Raw genomic sequence first — 23,175 nt, 5'->3', positions numbered from 1 at the left:
CTGTGAAGAAATACTTTCTGGTGTCTGCAGCAGCCACTCTCTCCTCCTCTCCCTATTGGCTAAGGCTCTTAACATTTGCATCTCCTCTTCCTATAGGCTAAGGCTCTTTACACCTGCATTGTGATGTCATAGAACTTTCTGATTATAGAAACATAGAAACATGATGGCAGATAAAGGCCAAATGACCCATCATAGAAACATAGAAACATAGAAGATGACGGCAGAAAAGGGCTACAGCCCATCAAGTCTGCCCACTCTGCTTACCCACCCCCTGTCTATGCCCTAATGACCCAATTTCCTTATCTTGACCCTCGTAGGGATCCCACATAGGTATCCCATTTATTCTTAAAGTCTGGCACGCTGTCTGCCTCGATCACCTGCACTGGAAGCTTGTTCCAATGATCAACCACTCTCTCTGTGAAGAAATACTTTCTGGTGTCGCCATCAAAAACACATCACCAAACCAAACACATTTACTTTCTATAATTATTATGGACCATGATAAGACAGAGGCATATTTATTTATTGGGATTTATTAACTGCCTTTATGAAGAGATTCGCCTAAGCAGTTTACAGCTGTCATTTATGAAATATCTCTTGATTTCTCAAAGTTAATCTTTGGTTCAACTTCACTTTTTATTATAGAAATTCATTTATAATAGGTCCAAACACAAAAGGTTAAATACATGAAAAAAGCAATCTTCACAAAAGTACCATAATCCATACATCTTTACTGTGCACTTATGGCCCATAAATCTTCACTACAGGCTTCACTGAAAATCCATAACACACAGCTTCCCCCACATCAATCAAAATTTTGTCACATTAAATCAATGTCGTCCATTCGAGTTCTTCATTCAAACCCGCAGTACATGTAATTTATATATGTAATTTGAGTGCCTGTTACCTCTAATATATGCAAATCTGCCTCATGAATATTCATTATGTGAAAACCCAACTGGCTGGGGGTCCCACAGGACAGGTTTAAGAACCACTACCCTAAACCAGTTCAAGGGGGGAAACAGAGACAATTCAGGTGAAACTCTGGGATAGGATTATTTACCTATTTTCCCCCGACAGATCCAAGCTCTAGGGCCTCTAGAGCCTCTAGGCCATAATGTGTTTTGCAGTGAGATTCCGGGTGTGTAGCGAGATACCTATTGAGGAGGAGAGGTGCCGGCTGACTGCTTACAGGATGAGCCTTTCGCACCGCACTCTCCAATGACCATCCTAGATGACCAACCATCCATCCTTAGCAAACTGGTCATCACATACAACCAAATCATCATACTTGGAGACTTCACACAAGACACAAGACCGGAGCCCCAGTATACTTCACTATTGGACCTAGGTCTCCAACAAATGGTCCCCCTCGCCGATTCACTCTGCGAGCCACATCCTATCCCTAATCTTTATTCAAAAAGACACTTCACTCACCACACAAACCCCAGCCTTTGCCACCAAATCAGTACCCTGGTCATTTGATCACATTCAACCTCAGCTACATAACAAAACAACCATCAACCAGGAAGCAACCCAGCATAAGATAATCAACCTAGACGCAATCAACCTAGAGAATCTTTCCACAGGCCTTTCTAACCTAGCGGGAACATCAAAACCAAATTCTCAATCTGTTGACGAAGCTGCCATGGACTGGTACACTGAGGTAAAAACCCTATATAGAGGGTTAGCCCCAGTCAAAAAGATCAAATATTACCCCCGCAAGTATTCCTCCCCTTGGTTTGCCGACAACTTAAGAACTAAGAGAAGAAAACTAAGGAAAGCGAAAAGGAAATGGTACAAATCCAGATTTAACAGTGACAGGTCCAAATGGAAGGAACTGCGGGAAGAATATAAAATAGCCACCCTAGAGGCTAAGAAGAAGTACTACTCTGAACAACTATTAAAGACCTCCAATAGATCAAAACATCTTTCCAAACTAACAAAAAATATACTCACAACATCACAAGAAGACAATCAGTAACTCAACACTGACTCAACAGCAAAACACTCTCAGACTACTTCGCTGACAAAGGAGACAAAATACGGTCTCACCTCAACTCCGCCATGCTACAGACATTGTCCCCCTGCCCCCCCCCCCTCCCCCAACTCAGACATAACTAAAACCAGAACTGGGAACCTAACTAACTTCATCGCTGAGATACTAGACACAATTCGCCCTTCCGGCTCCAACCTGGACTCCTGTCCACCACACCTCCTAGTGGCAGTGAAAGACACCTTTGTAGACTCCATCCTTCCTTTCATCAACATCTTTCTACAAACAGGCATAGTGCCCGCAAACTGAAAGTCGGTGGTCATCAGACTGATTTGGAAAAAATCCACGCTTGACCCTAATGTGCTCAGCAACTTTAGACCTGTCTCCAACTTACCCTTTGTGTCCATGATCCTGGAAAACACAGTGTTAACCCAATTACACTCCTTCATCGATGAACAAGGCACCCTATCTTCCTTCCAATTGGGATTCAGGATATTCCACAATACCAAAACTGTCCTTCTCGACATCATTGACGGCTGCTGGAATCTCATGGACAAGGGTAATAATGTCCTTCTGGTGCTACTGGATCTCAGCGTGGCCTTAAACGCTATTGACCATCCTCTCCTCGCTGAGCAGCTCTCTGAAATCAGAATCCGAGACATCGCACTACGATGGTACCTTTCTTTCCTAAATAACAGATCTCAAAGCATTCTGCTTAATGACGTGCTATCGAAACTGAAACCGATCAAATATGGTGTTCCCAGGGGGCTCCGCTCTCCCCCCCCCTATTATTCAATCTCTATATTAGACTTGTCTTGGACATAGCCCGCAAATGTCAAATACAGATTCACTCCTTCGCAGATGACATCCAATTGTACCTATTACTAGGAGAAGCCCATGATGCCCAGATTACAAAACTCCTAAACTGCCTCTCGGAAATCAAAAACTGGATGTCCATCAACAAATTGCAACTAAACACCTCCAAGATGGAACTCCTTTGGATACGCAAAGAATGCTGTGACCGCGCCTGTCCTTTGCTGTGCTGGGACTTGACTTCTGTAACTGCAAAAGATCAAGTGCGCAGCCTGGAGAACTCCTTGATTGCAACCTGTCATTCTCTGACCGTATCTCTCAGATGATATCTTCCTCATTTCATTACCTGTAACGATAAATAAGGAACTGCTTTTAAGAGTCTGACTTCGCCCAACTACTCTATGCCTTAGTACTTTCCCACATGGATTATAGTCTCACGGCGAAGAATGTATGATGTCTCCAGCATGTTCAAAATGCAGTGATCAGGCTTCTATAAAAACCTCTGTGCCCGCGACCCTGTCTCCCAGACTCTAATGTCAGTGCACTGGCTGCCCGTAGCCAAACGTTGTGTCATGCAAGGACCTGATGCTAGCATTCAAATCCTTACATGTATGAAGGAAGCTTAGCTGTCACGTAGCCTGGCGCCATGGCGCCAGGCTACGTGACAGCTAAGCTTTCTTCATACATGTCGAACCAGTCCCTCTGCTCCCAGGTCGAAATATGCCTCAAAACGCCCCCCTGGTCATTTCCTTCGACTGCCAACCGGCAAGCGACAGTCCTACCCCCACTTCATACCAAGCCACTGGAATCAACTTCCCCCACAGATCAGATCCCTCGACAGACTCCTCTTCACCTAAACCCCTGCCCTTGACTGATGGACTACAAAGAAAAATATATAAAAATGCAAAGTCATGCACCTGGGCAGCCAGAATCCATGCAAGTCTTATACCCTTAATGGCAAGACCCTAGCAAAAACGGTAGCAGAACGAGACCTGGGGGTGATCGTCAGTGAGGACATGAAGTCTGCCAATCAAGTGGAGCAGGCTTCGTCCAAGGCAAGACAAATCATGGGCTGCATACGAAGGGGTTTCGTCAGCCGTAAGGCGGAAGTCGTTATGCCATTGTATAGATCCATGGTGAGGCCCCACCTGGAGTACTGTGTGCAGTTCTGGAGGCCGCATTATCGCAAGGATGTGCTGAGACTGGAGTCGGTGCAGAGAATGGCCACCCGGATGGTCTCGGGACTCAAGGATCTCCCATACGATGAACAGCTTGACAAATTACAGCTATACTTGCTCGAGGAGCGCAGAGAGAGGGGAGACATGATCGAGACGTTCAAGTATCTTACGGGCCGCATCGAGGCGGAGGAAGATATCTTCTTTTTCAAGGGTCCCACGACAACAAGAGGGCATCCGTTGAAAATCAGGGGCGGGAAACTACGAGGTGACACCAGGAAATTCTTTTTCACTGAAAGGGTGGTTGATCGCTGGAATAGTCTTCCACTACAGGTGATTGAGGCCAGCAGCGTGCCTGATTTTAAGGCCAAATGGGATCGGCACATGGGATCTATTCACAGGGCAAAGGTAGGGGAGGGACATTAGGGTGGGCAGACTAGATGGGCCGTGGGCCCTTATCTGCCGTCTATTTCTATGTTTCTATGTTTCTATTGGTACTAGAACCAGTATGTGTCACATAAGGAAAATGTGTATTGTAAAATCTTACACTATAATTATGGCATATCTAACCTGTAAACTATCTGTGTGTCAAATTAAGATAAAACTTGTACTGAAAACCTTGCACTATAAGGATAACTATGGCAAATTGTAACCGGTAAACTGTATATTATCACGTATATTAGTATTAGACTCCCTAGTATGTGTCAAGTTAGGATAAAAACTTGTATCGTAAACTTGGTCTGAAATTATGGCAAATCCAGTGCAAATTGTAACCTGTTAACTGTATACTCTGTATGTTTAATTTGCAACCCGTTCAGAGCTCTTTGGGGACAGCAGGATAGAAAACATATTGAATAAATAATTAAATAATGCTATAGAGATGTTTGACTTTGACCAGTGCTTGATCAAGGGCTTGTGGCACCCTAAACATAGTAACATAGTAGATGATGGCAGATAAAGACCCGAATGGTCCATCCAGTCTGCCCAACCTGATTCAATTTTAATTTTTTCTTCTTAGCTATTTCTGGGCAAGAATCTAAAGCTTTACCTGGTACTGTGCTTGGGTTCCAACTGCCGAAATCTCTGTTAAGACTTACTCCAGCCCATCTACACCCTCCCAGCCATTGAAGCCCTCCCCTGCCCATCCTCCACCAAACGGCCATACACAGACACAGACCGTACAAGTCTGCCCAGTAACTGGCCTAGTTCAATCTTTAATATTAATTTCTGAGCTATTGCTCTGGCTCCTCCCCATCTGCTTTGGTGCTTCACTGCTCCGCCTCTACAGCATGGGCTCTTACCTTTGCTCTCACCGCTGTGCGCTCCACGCTTGGTTGCCAGCCCCACCCCAGATTTCAGTGCAAGAATGGGAAGGATCTGTCCTCACCTTTTTTAAAAACTGGGAGCAGTGCTGGTGGCCAGGCACAGCAGCCAAAACATGCTCTTGCTGCTGTGAAGGCAGAGCCGGTGAGGCAGGCTTTGGCACCCTTGAACCAGTGCCTCTCCTGGCTCATGCCATGAGCTTAGGGTCCAGAAAAAGGAGGACGGATCGAGACATCCGGGTTTTACTTTCAGCGCTTTCAATGGAATTAAACCCCCGATGTATCAGTCTGTCCTCCTTATTCCCATTGCTTTCAATGAAAGTAAAACCCAGATGTGTTAATCCGTCCTCCTTTTTCTGGAGCCATATGGTAACCCTACAAGCTGGCCCTGCCAAAGACTCAAACTAACCAGTTGAAATCTTTGATTTAGAGCTTTTAGTACAAAGCGGCTGTGTAGCCAACCATGGACGCTTAAATTAAGCTCTAAGTAATGAATAAAGAAAGCAGTAAGTGCACAGGGTCTGGGTATGTTATCTGCGTATATCTCAAAAATCTATTTCTGTCCCTGCAGGAAAAACATCTCCAGCGGAGTTTAATGGCTTTTCATTCATTGTTTCCAGTATATTTCACTTATGATGAGGCTAAGGGAGTTGATTCGTCAGGGCATTAAATTAATATCCTTGGTAATTATTTTAGGTGGTGCTCTGTTGAGAGAGTAGATGGAATGCCAGCATTAGCAGCCTCCACTATCCAGCATCAGCTGAGGAGGAGTGAGAGACATGCGGAAAATTCGAGATCTAATTCAAGCACCGGATCTAGTTTCTTTCTTTCTTAAATTCGTTTTCTATCCTGTCATCCCCAAAGAGCTTGGGCAGGTTACAGGTTAACATACATAATATACGCTTCTTCCTCCAAATCCGTGGTTTCAGTATCCGCGGATTTGGTTATTTGTGATTTTTTTTTTTTGGGGGGGGGGAAAGAAACGCTGCATCCCGGACCTCCCCGGACCTTACCTGGTGGTCTAGCGGGCTTTCAGGGCAGGAGCGATCTTCCTATGCTCCTGCCCCATGCAGATCACTCATACAAAATGGCTGCAGGGAGTTCCTGTCGTTTTTAGCGCTACGCTTCTAGAACTAACGCCAGCTCAATGCTGGCGTTAAGGTCTAGCGCACACGGCAATGTAACACACGCTGTTCCGCGCGATAAAGCCCTAACGCGGCTTAGTAAAAGGAGCCCTTAGTTAAGGTTCACGGTCGCTCCTGATCTTTGCAGGTGGTGATATTTCTTACAACACACATCATGCTCCATTTAAATGGTCAAAATGATTCAATAGCCACTATGTAGTTTGCGGGCACTATGCCTGTTTGTAGAAAGATGTTGATGAAAGGAAGGATGGAGTCTACAAAGGTGTCTTTCACTGCCACTAGGAGGTGTGGTGGACAAACTCATCTTTTTATGGACATTTGGGATCCTTATATTCAGAATCTTTCACCAAAAATACGAAGTTTGGTTATCAATGATTTATTATGAAAATTAGGTTTAATAATTACATTCCAGTTATTTATTTTAATTCTTTATTTTTGTCAACTTTCATCCAGGGTGAGGGATTTCATTTAGGGGAAGATAGTGGGTAGGGGATGGATTTAAGGGGGGTGTAGATAAGATTGAATTAGTTCATATGGAAACTAAATTTGAAAGAATGATTTAAATTTGTATGAAATATTATTATTGTGATTCTTATTGTATTGAATGTATTTTTGTATTATCCTATTGTATTGATTATTTGATTCTTTCAATAAAAATTGTTATACATAAAAAATATTAGGGGTTATGCTAGATCGCTCATTATCTTTTGACGACCATACTGATCCACTGATTAGAAAATGCTTTTCAGTACTATGGAAGCTTTGCATTATCAAAAAATATTTTGATTTAACATCTTTTAGCTTACTGGTTCAGTCATCAGTTTTGTCTATTCTGGACTACTGTAATATTGTTTATCTGGGATCTCATTTAAAAAAAAACTCTTAACAGACTCAGAATAGTACAGAATACTGCTGTTCGTCTTATTTTTGGCCTTAAAAAATATGATCACGTAAGCCCTTTTTACCTAGAGCTCCATTGGCTGCCATTTGAGGCTAGAGTTTTGATTAAATTTGGTTGTATTTGTTTTAAAGTGCTCTTTGGGTTGACTCCAACCTACCTCTCTTCCCACTTTGAATTTTACAATTCAAACAAGAATACATGAAGGACCTGCTGGTTTATGTTCCCGTCGGTTAAAGCATGTCTCAGCAAGAGATTCTTGGGAAAAACTTTTGCTTTCCAGGCTAGTGCAATGAAGTCATGTTGGAATGCTCTTATTCCCCAAGCTCAGTCTTATCTATTTTGAAAAATTCTTAAAACTTACCTCTTTGATAAATATGTGATTTAACGGCAATTTGTATTTTCTGAGAAACATTAGGGGCTCCTTTTAGTAAGGGGCGCTAGCGTTTCTAGCGCACACACAAAATTACCGCACGCTATTCCGCGCGTTAAGGCCCTAACGCACCTTAGTAAAAGGAGCCCTAGATGCTTATGTATGTAATTCACTGTTTGTTCAGCCTCTTCTTGATGCGAACCGCCTTGAACTGATGGTTTGGCGGTATATAAGAATAAATAATAATTATTATTATTATCATCATACACGTGGTGCTCTACCACAGCTAGGGGCAGTCCAGACTGAGGAACTTCATGTCATGGTCATCTCGTATCCTAAGAGACATCTTTACCCCCACTGAGATGGGCACTTTGGCCCTTTCCCCTTGTATTCTGTGGTTGATATGCAGTAGGATCACGTTTCAATTCCCGGGATCGCTCATCTTGGCTCTTGTCTTCACCATCATTAATTGTTTTCATGTCAATGTCTTTAAAAAAAGAAAAAAAAGCATTGTAGTGACAAGGCACAAAGGTTTAAGAAGGCCAGGAAGAGCTGGGGAGGTAATCCAGCCAGAAAGCAATGAAACAGCTCTTGGGAACATTACATTCAGCCAGAAATCAGGAGGAAAATGTATGTTATTAAAAGTGAGGGAGTAAATGAAACAAAAGGACAGAATATGAATAGATTTTTCATTTCTGACTGGGTTTTTTTTTTTTTTCCCCCTCATCTCTTTAATAAAAGTTTATAACAAAGAACAATCTCAGCAAAACTTGGCTGCTTTGGACATAAATTAATTTTCTATTAGAATCCAGTTCCTGAAAGGGGAGACTGCAGCAGAAGTGACAACGCAGGGGGCTTGCCAGGACGTAGCAGATAGAATCTGGGGACCAAGGAAGAGTTTTGGCTGGTGGAACATATCTGTGCTAAGGGGTTTGGGGCTATTTCCAGCAGTTTTCGGTTGTGTTTAATTATATATATATTTTATTGTGCTATGAAATCTATTTAGGAGGCTGATCAATGATTATTATGGCACTCTTATTATGTATTATTTATGTTTGATTATTGGGGGGGGGGGCTGTATATTTTATTAACTATGGGATGGAGAAGTTATGCATTATGATTGTAAGAAATTTGATTTCGGAAGGTCGGGGTATAAATATGAACTTCAATTATTTGCATCACCTGTTTCCATTTATTGTTTAGTCCTGAATAAGTGACGATGGTTGCTCTTGATGGCTTTAAATGAGTAGGCGTTCGGCTAGGAAAATTCGTATGTTTATGGAAACTTGGGATCCGTATACTCAGAATCTTTCAACTAAGGCAAGAAGTTTAATTCTTAATTATTTACATTTAAGCTATGATTATTTATTTAAAATTCCAGTTCTTTATTTTTATTATTCTTTATTTTTGTCAACTTTCATTGGGTTTGGGGGGGTTTAGTAAGATTCCTTCAATAAAATGTTATAAACTAAATTTGGGGGGAGGATAGGAGGGGGAGAGGTCAATAGGGAAAAGGGAAAGGGGGTAGGAATTAGGGGGAGGGTATTGAGAGATGTAATGGGTAATTTGGAAATAAATTTTGAAGAAATGAAAGACATTTGATGGAAATTAATATGATGAATTTTAATGTAATGACTATTTTATTGTATTATATTATTGTATATTTACTGCTTTCTTCAATAAAATGTTAAATTAAATTAAGAAAAAATAATGAGTCGGTGTTCTGAATCCCAAGTGCATCTTTCTTAAATGGGTTTCTTCTCCCAGCTTGCAGTCCATTTGTAAGGTTGCTGTCCTTGGGCTCCTAGTCCTGAAATCCCCCCCACCAGTCACAGTCTAAGATGCTACTGAGGATAACACAAGCTTCCCTAAAATGCAGAGCAGGTTGGCTGAAGAGCTGCGGGCTCGGGCTCAGTCAGGCAGGCCATCAAAGGCCAGGGTGGGCTTATATTCGGGAAGATGAATCGGGTAGGGCGAGCCCTGTTCATCTTAGTTGTACCGAGTTCAGCAAAGGTAGCATCCGCGGATTGTCATCTACAGTTTCGGAAACTTTTGCTTTTGAGATGAATTCTCTTCTTGATTAATTAGTCACGATACCACTAGCCCACGAGCCCAACCGTGCGAATTATTAGGCACCGGCTGTTTCCCCAAGAAACGTCGCAGTTCGCCCGAAAATCAATCTTTGCGGCGTTGGATTCCGGTTCAAGAAAGGCGGCACTTCTTTTGTCCCGGGATGAGAACAGCCGCGGCGAATGGTTCGAGAGTTAAGTGGGAACCCGGAGCCTTTCGTGGGCTGAGAGCGGGGACCAGGTACGCCTGGTGTGAGCACATTCTAAGCGATGGAACAGACGCAGTCGGAAGAGCAGAGGAGGAGGAGGAGGAGGAGGAGGAGGGGAGAGAGAGGCAGCCTCGCACATCCAGCGCAAGGAAGGCACAAGCACAGCAGCCTGCCCGATCCCTGCCAGAGCTGCTTCCCGGTCCCGACCATGGCCGAGCCCACCTAGCTGCTGACACTTTAGGGTTCGGGAAGCTTCTTGTGCACCCCCTGAAGCCATCGGGCTTATTTGTGAAACTGGGAAAGAAGCCCTGAGGGGGGACCCTGCTCACTGGAAGAAAGTTGCACGATTAGGACTCTGCCACTGGGGATAAAGGAAGCTGGTCACCTCTGATGTCTTAGGGACCCCTGGCAGCCATGGGATGTGAAGGAAAGGATGCTTCACTACCTGTGTGCAGCTTCTTAGACTGCTAAACCCCGTGGAAGGCACAGAGGCTGGACCAACTCTGGCAGCATCAGCAGGAACTCTTCTCTCAACTCCATCTCCAGCTACTGCAGGAAAAAAAAAAAAAAAAGAAAAGATCCCCTCCCTCTCCTCCCCCAGCCAAGGAGAAAGCATCTTCCTCGATCCGTTCACTCGGCTTTCCTAAAGGTAGCCGCTTTCTTTTTGCCTGAAAACAGGGCAGGAAGGGGAAAAAAAAGATTTAAAAAAATCAGGAGGCAGAAAGAAGAAAAAGAAGAGAGGGAAAAATCCAAGAGAAAAGGGAAACCGAAAGGGAGAAAAGAGAAATAAAGTGAGCTAAACTAATCTTGAAATTCCCTGAAAATGTCTGACCAAGAAATTGACGACTTTGAGGTGGACAGTCTCTCGGACACTTCCCGGATGATCCCTAGCCTTCCACCCTACGACATAAAGGATCAGCTGCTCCCCATGGAGCGCCGCAGCGTGTGCAGCTGTTGGGCCTGGACTCTGCTGGTCACCACCATGAACATCCTAGTCTTTCTGATGAATGTTGCCTTCATGGCCACCATCTTCAGCGTGATGCTTCTGCCCACTATTGTGGTAGTGTACTTTGGGTTCAAATGCCACTCTAGGGTAAGTACGGCAGATCTCAGTCTTCCCCCCACCCCAAAATAGAGTTTGTTGTACATAGATTGAAAGAAGAGGTGGGGGGACATGGATGCTACGAGCAAGGGGCTTGTTTAGTTAGGGGACGCAGAGACACATATCCTGAAATTATGAAAAGGAAAGATTGGAGGTTTTGGATGGTTGTAAAGTGTTTTGGAGCATTGTGGAGGACCAGTCCATAAAGGTTTTATATCCCATCTTTGACACGACATCATTTTCACTAGCTTCGCATTCCTTGCACGACCCCTTGAAGAATTGGTGTTGGCTGAGGTGCTAGAAGAAAACAACTTAAGGTGATGTGTAGGGTGGAAGGCGAAGAATTAGCCATGAAATGCACATTTCGCCGGAACCCAGGGCAGTGTTATCTTTGGCCACAAGTGGACCTATGGGAGAATAGCATAGTGACCCTTAGGGCTCCTTTTACAAAGGCGCTTTAGGGCCTTAATGTGCAGAATAGTGCACACTAAAATGCTGCGCATGCTAGCCACTACTGCCTCCTATTGAGCAGGTGGTAGTTTTTCGGCTAGCGCGCGCTAATTCAGTGCGTACGCTAAAAATGCTAGCGCACCTTCGTAAAAGGAGCCCTTAGTAAGAGTAAATTGAATGTCTTAATTAAGATAGTTGCAAGTTTTAAAGACTGTACGTGTGTCAATATGTATTGGGTATGGGTGTATGCTCGTGTTTGTTAAGATTTGCATATGTTGTTGCAGGCATCTACATGTATTTGTATTAGAGAGTTGCACGGGGACAGAAATCCCACCCATCCCCACTCATCCCCTCAAAGATCCTCTCCATCCCCACCTGTCCCCACCAGGATCCTCCATCCCCACCCGTCCCCACCAGGATCCTCTCCATCCCCACCCATCCCCCGCAAGGAATTACCTCTATCCCCGCCCGTCCCCATAAAAAGCAGCAATTACTTCTGACAGGATCATCCATTCCACAGTTTCTTTTGTGTTTGTGCTGCTGTTTTCCTTGTGAAATCTCTTTGGTGGAACCCATTTTTTGTTTTCTGTTCAGGTAATTAACTTATAAACCCCCTCTTTTACTAAGGCTGACATGTCCATTATATTATATGGACGAACCCTGTTTCCAAAGCCTTCCACCCCCGTGGGAGTCCCGTTGCCTAGAGGGGGGTCCCTGTGGAAGTCCCGTGGGCCAGAGGGGGGGTCCCTGTGGGACTCCCATGGGTTAGGGGGGATTCCTGTGGGACCCCCGCGGGACCCGCGGGATTCCCGCGATCCCCTTTCTCGTGCAGACCTCTAATTTGTATGTCTGTGTGTAAGTCTATATTTGTGTGTCAGAACATATTTGCGATTTTTTTTTTTTCTCAGTGGCACCTTAAAGGTGAATTTCCTTCAATATGGGTAGATGTGAAATGAATATTTAAATAACTTTATTTACTTCCCAAAGTTTCCTACTAATGTGATTTTGGAACTTTAAGCACACATCTCTCCAAGATGGTTTAGGTACCATGGGTCCTGCCTGGGCAGCAGGGAGATAGACCATAAGACCTCCAGAGGTCCTAGCCAGAATATCTTCTATATAGGATGCTTTGATTTTGAGGCTCCTCCAGCTTCCCTCCACCTTTCATTGGAATTAGATAATAATAATTATAATATAACCAAGGTCAAATAAGTAAAAGGTCTTGTAGCCAGAAGTCTTTTCTAGGACAAACACAGTAGTAACACAATATGTAGATTAAATAGGCTACACTTTCGAAAAATGCACCTTCCGTTCTTCTGTTTCAGGTGGCAAAGTTTCCACACAGGGTTTACAAGTGCATGGGGCATCCTCTCTTACTGCTCAGCTTTTTGTAGGATATAAATCCTGAGGCAGGCATCTTCAAAGGTAAAATATAAATCCTCCTGCCTCTATCTAAGACACCCTTAGGCAGAAATTTCCATTTGAGCAAAGATGTACATTAGAAATACAGTAATTGCTTATAATAACAAGCATCGTCTTCTCTCCTGGGTATTAAAAGCTCAGATGGAGAAAGACAAGTAGGGATGAGCAACAATCGTCCCATTCTTTTGCCATGTGTTTTTTTTTTTTTTTTTTTTTATAATTGATCCAATTTTAGGTTCTATGGTCATGAATTAGCTAACGTCTCAGAACCTTCCAGCATATAAAAAGCCTTTCATAAGAGAATGAGACTCACAGGGCACCTTTACAAGACGTTACTTGTATTTAATGAATCTTTCATCTTCTGTATCAGTAGATTACTATATGCAAAAAGAAAGCAAGGGAGTATGAAAAGCAATGCCAGCCTGACTGCCGCCAACGGTCTTTGTTCCGTACTACAAACACTGGATCACAATCACCACAGCAGCATCACACCCAGCTTCCTGACACAAGGTTTTTAATTCACAGCCTAGACCAGGGGCAGGCAATTCCGGTCCTCGAGAGCCAGAGACCGGTCAGGTTTTCAGGATATCCACCATGAATATGTATGAGATGGATTTGCATGCACCGCCTCCTTGAGATGCAAATCTATCTCATGCATATTTATTGTGGATATCCTGAAAACCTGATCTGCCTGTGGCTTTCGAGGACCGGAACTGCCTGTCCCTGGCCTAGACCCACCACAGGCTCTTTTGAACAAATGACCACCCTGTATGTTATGACCTGTGTTAAGCAATTAACACTTTATTTATAATTTAGCTAGCAGAGAGCATAAGCAAGGAAGAAGAACTAGGCCATGAGGTACTGTGCTTGGCTTTTCTTATTAGTTTGCCAGGTGATTTTGATACATTTGTGCGTATGGAAGCCCCAAAATATGGTGATGAGGTTAGACACTCGCCTCCTCTCTTTAAGTGACACATTCCATCTTGGATTTCCAGATTATTGAGATGATAACCGTAGTAATGATTCTGACTACTCTTTTCAGAGATGGCCATAAAGCAGCATGGAGAATGCTTCATGTCTGAACAACATGCCCTTACCCACGATGAAGATTTTTTCGTTTGTATGTTTGTTTCCAAAGCCTTAACTTCAGATCGATAACTAACTCTCTTTCTGATACTTCTGAGTTCTTCTGTTTTCCCAAATCGCAACACCAATATTTTAATCACGTTTATAAGAACATAAGAATTGCCACTGCTGAGTCAGACCAGTGGTCCATCATGTCCACGCGGAGGCCCTCTGGTCTAAGACCAGCAACCTAACTGAGACTAGCCCTACCAGCGCAAGTTCTTGTTCAGCAGGAACTTGTCTAACTTTGTCTTGAGTCCCTGGAGGGTGTTTCCCCTATAACAGCCTCTGGAAGGGCGTTCCAGCTTTCTACCACTTTCTGGGTGAAGAAGAACTGGTGGAGAAAAGTGGCGGTTCAGGATCCAAATCCCACTCTTTGAACAGGTTAGTCTCTGACTTCACACAGTTCACTCTTAATCCTGAAGATCTTTCAGACTCATCACATAATGTCAATTGCTGTTCTTGCTAAGATCCGGGATGCGCCAAAGAAGCAGACGTCATCCATGTAGAGCAAACCTATTACCATCATCCCTGGTTTACCACCTGCTATCCCAGGGGATAATTATGGATATTTAATTCAGGACATGAAGAAACAATCTAAATAGATATGGCCTATTTTCAAACTTCATATTTTTACTATAAATCCAAACCGCTGGGAACCAATCAAATACCAGTAATTGGTATGAGAAGAGCTCTAAGAACAAGTACAGAGCTTGGGCAAATAGGAGGCCACAGTTTAAAAAGAAGAGATGGAAATCATTAGTCACTTTATTTTTTTTTTTTGGGGGGGGAGGGAGGAAGAAATTAAATTCTGTATAAAGAGTACTTCTGTTTTTTCCATGTTTTTTGGCTTTATCAGTACTCCATGGGAACATGTACCTAGAAGTACACGCCACTTGTGCACATCATTGACACCAGTAATTGGCAGTGGGAACATGTACCTAGAAGTACACGCCATTTGTGCACATCATTTGACACCAGTAATTGGCAGTGGGAACATGTACCTAGAAGTACACGCCATTTGTGCACATCATTTGACACCAGTAATTGGCAGTGGGAACATGTACCTAGAAGTACACGCCATTTGTGCACATCATTTGACACCAGTAATTGGCAGTGGAAACATGTACCTAGAAGTACACGCCACTTGTGCACATCATTGACACCAGTAATTGGCAGTGGGAACATGTACCTAGAAGTACACGCCATTTGTGCACATCATTTGACACCAGTAATTGGCAGTGGGAACATGTACCTAGAAGTACACGCCATTTGTGCACATCATTTGACACCAGTAATTGGCAGTGGGAACATGTACCTAGAAGTATACGCCATTTGTGCACATCATTTGACACCAGTAATTGGCAGTGGGAACATGTACCTAGAAGTACACGCCATTTGTGCACATCATTTGACACCAGTAATTGGCAGTGGGAACATGTACCTAGAAGTACACGCCACTTATGCACATCATTTGACACCAGTAATTGGCAGTGGGAACATGTACCTAGAAGTACATGCCACTTGTGCACATCATTTGACACCAGTAATTGGCAGTGGGAACATGTACCTAGAAGTACACGCCACTTATGCACATCATTTGACACCAGTAATTGGCAGTGGGAACATGTACCTAGAAGTACACGCCACTTGTGCACATCATTTGACACCAGTAATTTGCAGTGGGAACATGTACCTAGAAGTACACGCCACTTGTGCACATCATTGACACCAGTAATTGGCAGTGGGAACATGTACCTAGAAGTACACGCCACTTGTACACATCATTGACACCAGTAATTGGCAGTGGGAACATGTACCTAGAAGTACACGCCACTTGTGCACATCATTTGACACCAGTAATTGGCAGTGGGAACATGTACCTAGAAGTACACGCCACTTGTGCACATCCTTTGACACCAGTAATTGGCAGTGGGAACATGTACCTAGAAGTACACACCACTTGTGCACATCATTTGACACCAGTAATTGGCAGTGGGAACATGTACCTAGAAGTACATGCCACTCGTGCACATCATTGACATCAGTAATTGGCAGTGGGAACATGTACCTAGAAGTATACGCCACTTGTGCACATCGTTGACACCAGTAATTGGCAGTGGGAACATTACCTAGAAGTACACGCCACTTGTGCACATCATTGACACCAGTAATTGGCAGTGGGAACATGTACCTAGAAGTATACGCCACTTGTGCACATCGTTGACACCAGTAATTGGCAGTGGGAACATTACCTAGAAGTACACGCCACTTGTGCACATCATTGACACCAGTAATTGGCAGTGGGAACATGTACCTAGAAGTACACGTCACTTGTGCACATCATTGACACCAGTAATAGGCAGTGATGCACAGAGATGCACTAGGCAATGTTCTATAAAGTATTTTTTTTAATGCCCCCTTTTATAAAGCCGCATTGTGCTTTTTTATCTCTGGCCGTGGTGGTATTAGCTCTGATAATCATAGAAATTCTATGAGTGTTGGAGCTTTTACTGCCATGGCCAGTGATAAAAAGCCTAGAGCGGCTTCATAAAAGGAGGGGGTTAGTTAGTTTTGTAGCTCGTCCTCCCAAGACAGCGCAGAACGAGTTACAGATCAAATATACATAAATATAACGAAGGGGCTGGGAAACTCTATAGATCACTTACATAACAGGGTCAAACAAAACATAGTATAATTAGGCAGTTTGTGGAAAATTCTAAAACCAGTGCCTAAGTTACTTGAAGAACACCATTAGAAACGTAAAAAAATGGTGAGGTTGAAGTGCTTATCAGCGCCTAAATAAAAGGCATTGGAATTGCTTTAGGCCACCAAATGTCAGAGTAGGCGTGGCCAACACTAGAAGTGGTGTTAGGCGGCCTAGAGTACCTGCATAGGCGCGATTCGTGCAAAGATAGGTGCCGGAAATGTAGGCATGGAAAACCCTGGCCTATATTTCTGGGGCCTATGTTTTCCGTAGGCACAATTCTGAAACCAGCGACGATGCGTGGCTGACACTTTTAAGGTGGTTTTAAGGTTGGATACAGAATCTGGCCCTTAGGAATTACAGCCTGAAGCTCTAGAAATCGACTTATGTAATATACAACAAAGAGTCTCGTTTTCTGGTAATTTCATGTGGAGAGGTAGGATTTTACTGCTATAGCACCTGACTGCAAGGGGAACATAGACATGGTTGGAGCCTGGGCATATCACCAGACAATGCGTGCAAGTTATAGAATACTATCGATGGTTCGTGTTGATTGGTGCACCTAGGCATGCCCATTTACACTAGCCATTGACCTGGCATAAATGATCATGCCAAACTTAGGGCATGCCAAAGCGGGTTTGTGCTAGTATTCTATAATGACTTTGGCGCATCTAAGTGCTGTTACAGAATTAAGCGCTACAAAGGGGCGTGCTTAGCGCCTACTTCTTGGTGCCAAATTATAGAGCTGCCCCTTTAGCAAAGTGCCAGGCATTTAAAGGAGACAGAAGCATAGAGATCCTAAAGGTCGAGGGGTTTCCAGGATCTACAAATCTGAAAGAATTGTCCACATTTGCGGTTGCATTTTCTGTAATTCCTTCAGTAGTTTCTGGGTTTAAGTACATTTTAGTAATGGAGTAACATAGTAAACAACAACAGATTAAGACCAAATTGGACCTTCCAATCTACCCTGCTTTGATCGTTCTCTTGGGAGATGCACATATGATATTTTCAAATGCAACACAACAACAGCTCCCCTCTTGTCCATGGCCTGTACCCAAACTTTCAAACCTCTTCTACTCCCTGACACAAGCATGATCAATCCATCAGGCTTTGACACCCCCATGTTTATGTTTTTAGAGCCCTAATACAATGATATGCCAGCTGTTTAGGATCGTTGACAGGAAAACATGCAAGACAATTTGCATAGGCAAAAAAATATATATATATAGTACAAAATTGGTGTGTTTCACTTGCACAGTACTGGACAGATGGGCTCGTTTTCAGTATGCAGCTGTCTCCCCATAAACCTGAAGGAAGCAAGGCTTAACAACACCCAGGAGAGAGTCGTCAACATAAGAAGGAACTGTCTAAACATGAGAGCAGCGATCCCAGGCAACTCAAGTTCCAATTGAGTTTGGCGATGGGAAAATATATTACTCATCCAAGATATACGTATATTGTGCAATCCTCCCTCCATGTATGTATGTACCTATTAGGGGCATTTTCAAAACACAAAAACGTCCATTCAGTACTTGGACTTTTTTCTCTGCAAAACATCCAAGTGCCGATAATCGAAACAAAGAACGTAGACATTTTCTGAGACGTTCGCCCTCCAAAATGTCAAACTTAGAAAGGGGCATATTAGAGGCGTGTTTTGGGCGAGCCGTGGGCCGGTTTAGACTTGGACTTTTGTGGCAATATTCAGACCTTTCACAGAACGTCCTAGATGGAACTTAGATGTTCTGAGCTAGACCTGTTTTAGAAGTGTCTAGGTGCCGAAAAGGTAGCCAAACGGACTAGATAAAATGATGAATTTAGGTCCCAATTTTTTCAACTGTAGTTTGAAATGAGGTACGTTCGCCTACAGTAAGCGTTTCCTCATCGTAAGAGGGTCCTTTTAATAAAGCTTAGGCTTCTTAGCATTTAGGCCTTGATTCTATAAAAAGTGTCTACCTGATCTAGGTGCCTAACTTAAATTTTTAATTGGTTCAATCAGCGCTGTTAATTGAACAGTGCCATTAAAAACCAATTAAAAAATGATTTAAAAAAATTAATTTTGGGGTAGGTGCCTAACTTAGGGCTCCTTTTATCAAGGTGCGGTAGGCGGTTAATGCGCGGAATACCGCACGTTCAACCGCCTGCCACGCTAGTTGCTAACGCCTCCATTGAGGAGGCATTAGTTTTTTGGCTTGCCGCAGGGGTTAGCGCGTGATGAAATGTCCAACGTGCTAACCCCTGTAGCGCACCTTGTTTAACAATACTTGGTGGTTTGATAAGGCGGCGAAAGCTAGTTTAGGGATATGAGCCTTGAAAAAACCCGCTGGGTGAAACGTGTCGGCATAAGTGTCCCTACAAACTGACCACCTAATAGGCAAAAAGGCAAAAGCTAAGTACCTTGGTTTAAATAGTTTGACAAAATGTTTAAAAAAATACTAAACTTAAAAGGTAGAGAATCGTTAATAGTATGACCCGGTGAAGATATGGTGCGTGAAGCCAGTTACTATGAAACATTTTGAGTATCATGGTGGCACCTCTGAGGGTCGGTGAACATTGAAAAAAGCCTGTCATAAGTGTGAGCCTATTGAAAGGGGTGTGGAGGAGATACCCTTGTCTTACTTTTTCTTTTTTTTTTTTTTTAATCTTTATTCATTTCAAATCTTAAATCAAGTACAATATTGACATTTATCAAATACACTTGAAATCCTATAATTGATCATCATAATATAAAATATTACCCCTCCCTTATTTATTTATGAAAATGATTTGTTTCAATTATAATCAAAAATACCTCCCCCTCCTCCCCTTAATGTCTTAAAATTTTTATACAGGGAAGAATATTTTTAATCTTTACAATAATCTATTAATGGCCTCCACACATCTTGAAATTTGTTATAATTTCCTTTTTGGCCCTCTTCTTACTTTAACATAAAAAAATTACTGCACCTGGTGGAAATTCTACAAATTCCAGAGGAAACTTTGCCACCTTTTTCCCCAAGTGTATTATTCGCCTAATAAAGGAGGGAATCAACTACAGATTAAAGTAACTGATCAAGCACCATTAGTAACTGATCAAGCGCTGCGTTGTGGGGGCGTTGTGGGGGGTTTGGGGGGTTGTAACCCCCCACATTTTACTGAAAACTTCACTTTTTCCCTGTTTTTAGGGAAAAAGTTAAGTTTACAGTAAAATGTAGAGGGTTACAACCCCCCAAACCCCCCCATAATGCCGGTGCGATGTCTATTAAGTAAAGTGGGGGGATCCCCCACCCGCCCCCCCTCCGTTGGAGCCCTAAAAACAGTAATTTAGAGCGGCGCGCGCCTCCGCGCTATGCTCAATTGTCCGGCCGCGCCTTTGTCTTTCGCGCCATTGTCTATGAACCGATATAATGTGGTTATTGAGGCTTTTCTTCAAAAATAAACAGAAAGAGTTTCTTGGGTGTAAAATTCAAATGTTTCCTGATCTTTCAAGTGAAACTCAAAAGCATCGTAGAGAATTTCTTCTCCTGAGACCAGGAGTCACTTCACTGGGGGCAACATTTTATTTGAGACATCCTTGCAAGTGTATTATTTGCCACCGTTCAGTTAAATACGTCTTCTTTGAACCCCAACAATTAAGTGCTTTTTTTGGCAATGTCCCAGCTAGATGAAGGAAAATCAAGTGCTCAATAGTTATAGAGATGCTCCTACCTCAACATTATCTGTAGTTATCTTGCTATATTATAGTATATTTTCCTTTATTTTTCGTCTGTATGTAACTTGGAATCCTAGGTTGAGGACTTGAGCGACTTAGTCAAAACTTTTTTCTTAGTTTTTAAATTTTCTTTGTAAATGGCATTAAGGTATGATTTACATTGTATGAAGTAGTATTCTGACTAATTAACTTTCTGTACAAGTGTTTGTTTACTTGGTTTGTAAATATTGAAAACTTATAAATTAAAAAAAAAAAAAATTGACTGCAGTAGCACTTACCGACATTATTGTGTTGGTGGTATGGGCTCACGCAGTAATCCTGCGCTAATCAGTTGGTGTATGCTAATGCAGATCTGCTGATTAGCGCAAAAATGCACTCTGTGCCCAAGACAGCGCGCGCGCGCACCCCCCCCCCCCCACCCCAGCACATGTGTGGCTTTAAAAGCAGACTGGAGAAAGCTTAATCTGAGCAGCAGTGGCAAACTTTCAGTCATTCAATTTTCTATAGTGTTCTCCCACTCCAGTTCTTCTCAGCCTGCTTTCCCTGTGCGCTGAAAATTATGAATTCTAATTTCAACCCTGATGCTCTGTGCAGATGTACTAAGGTGTTCTACCATTTTGGTCAATGGGGAATATATTTAGCCCATAAGGCCCTTGGCTTGGAGAGACTGGGGCTCTTCTCTCTGGAAAAGCGGAGACTCAGAGGAGACATGATAAAGACCTACAAGATCATGAAGGGCATAGAGAGAGTAGAGAGGGGCAGATTTTTCAACCTTTCAAAACATAAAAGAACAAGAGGGCATTCGGAAAAGTTGAAAGGGGACAGATTCAAAACGAATGCTAGGAAGTTCTTCTTTACCCAACGTGTGGTGGACACCTGGAATGCGCTTCCAGAGGACGTAATAGGACAGAGTACGGTACAGGGGTTCAAGAAAGGATTGGACAATTTCCTGCTGGAAAAAGGGATAGAGGGGTATAGATAGAGGGCTACTGCACAGGTCCTGGACCGGTTGGACCGCCGCGTGAGCGGACTGCTAGGCACGATGGACCTCGGGTCTGACCCAGTGGAGGCATTGCTTATGTTCTTATGTTCTTAATATTTCAACACTAGCTATAGCGCAGGAGGGAGTTAAAGAGATACTCTCACCCTTCCTCTCCTCATGCAGATTTCCCTTTATGGAATTAAGCACTGGTTTGCCCCATAAAATTAATGGCCACTTAATAACAGATGCTTCCTTTCCAGCCCCCTCCAAAGCCTTCAGCACCTGTTCAAGAGAGAACAAAGGTTTGCCCCACTTGACAGTTTTAACATGCAGGAAAACTTTGAAGAACCTCAGTGTGTTTCTTCCCGGCGTTTGTCGAATGCGTTTCTCTCACAGCTGTGGCCCTTTGAATTATTTATGGCTGTTGGGAGCTGGAGGCCAAATTTCCCTCGTGTGAGCTCATTTCGGGTGTGTGCAGGAAGCACTTTGCAGAGTTCAGTGGGACCTGCCTCAGTCCCTCTTGTCAGCCCTTCTCATATTAAAGGCTGAGGCAGAGAGGGAATGAAGGGTTCACCCTTAAACCTCCAACCTACAGTACATTTGCTTGAGAGATGGAAGACAAAATGCGGTGTGTAATTTCTCGTACAGAGAGGAATGAGTCTCCCAGTGGGGGAGGCAGTCAGACTCAGCAGGCGTGCGGCGTTTGTTTCTGTTTCGAAAACCACTACAGCTTAGAAACAGAACGTGTTACACAAGAGCAAATAATGACCACATCTCATGGGTGTCAGGTCAAAAGCGCGCCGGGACAAAGGCGCGCCCAGACAATTGAGCGCAGCGCGGAGGTGCGCACCACTCAAAATTACTGTTTTTAGGCCTCTGACGGGGGGGCGTGGGGGGGGAACCCCCCCACTTTACTTAATAGAGATTGTGCCGCATTGTGGGGGTGTTGTGGGGGGTTTGGGGGGTTTGGGGGGTTGTAACCCCCCACATTTTACTGAAAACTTCACTTTTTCCCTGTTTTTAGGGAAAAAGTTAAGTTTACAGTAAAATGTGGAGGGTTACAACCCCCCAAACCCCCCATAACGCCGGCGTGATGTCTATTAAGTAAAGCGGGGGGGGGGGGGTTCCCCAACATAAACCCCCATCGGAGCCCCTAAAAACTGTAATTTTCTTCTGCACACGCCTCCGTCTTGCGCTCAGTTGTCGACGCGCGCCTTTGTCTTTTGCGTCGTTGTCTATGAACCCATCTCATGTGCTATGTCTGTCTTACAGTTTATTGATTTGAAATACTATCTATTCCAAATAAAAATTAAATGGTTTACAAAAGTTTCCAAGTTTTATTTAAAGTTTCATAAAACCCTTCGATAGAACACAGTTCCGGCTCTTAGTACAATCCCTAGTCCTGGGCCTTTTAGACTACTGCAACATTCTCTACCTCCCCTGCCCAGCAACAATGATAAAACAACTACAAACAATCCAAAGCACAGCACTGAGACTTATCTTTTCATTGAGGAAACACGACCACATCACAGAGGCATAGCTCAACTCACTGGCTTCCAATTCCGGCAAGAATACTGTTCAAATTCTACTGTCTACTATTTAAAACCATAAACGGTGACAGCCCAACCTACCCGAACAACCGCCTCATCCAAACTACATCAATTAGACATAGGAAAACCCACACTCCATTCACGCACCC

General features: G+C 43.4%; 1 protein-coding gene and 1 long non-coding RNA gene across 2 annotated transcripts in view; both read left to right on the top strand.

Moving 5' to 3' along the window:
* Positions 1 to 9,143, top strand: part of LOC117349069 — a 48,096-nt gene extending 38,953 nt beyond the window's left edge. Inside the window, exon 5 of the long non-coding RNA XR_004537108.1 lies at positions 8,464 to 9,143. This is a non-coding gene — a long non-coding RNA (uncharacterized LOC117349069). The remainder of the gene's footprint in view (positions 1 to 8,463) is intronic.
* A 1,192-nt stretch (positions 9,144 to 10,335) lies between these two features.
* TMEM88B (transmembrane protein 88B) overlaps positions 10,336 to 23,175 on the top strand; it is a 70,611-nt gene continuing 57,771 nt past the window's right edge. The window contains exon 1 of the mRNA XM_033921295.1: positions 10,336 to 11,093. Coding sequence (XP_033777186.1) covers positions 10,824 to 11,093 — 270 coding nt within the window. The 5' untranslated portion in view covers positions 10,336 to 10,823. The remainder of the gene's footprint in view (positions 11,094 to 23,175) is intronic.

Source organism: Geotrypetes seraphini, chromosome 15 (genome assembly GCF_902459505.1).
Source record: "Geotrypetes seraphini chromosome 15, aGeoSer1.1, whole genome shotgun sequence".
NCBI classification, from domain to species: domain Eukaryota; kingdom Metazoa; phylum Chordata; class Amphibia; order Gymnophiona; family Dermophiidae; genus Geotrypetes; species Geotrypetes seraphini.
Note: the sequence above shows the minus strand (reverse complement) of the source record. Positions and strands in the feature narration are given on the sequence as shown.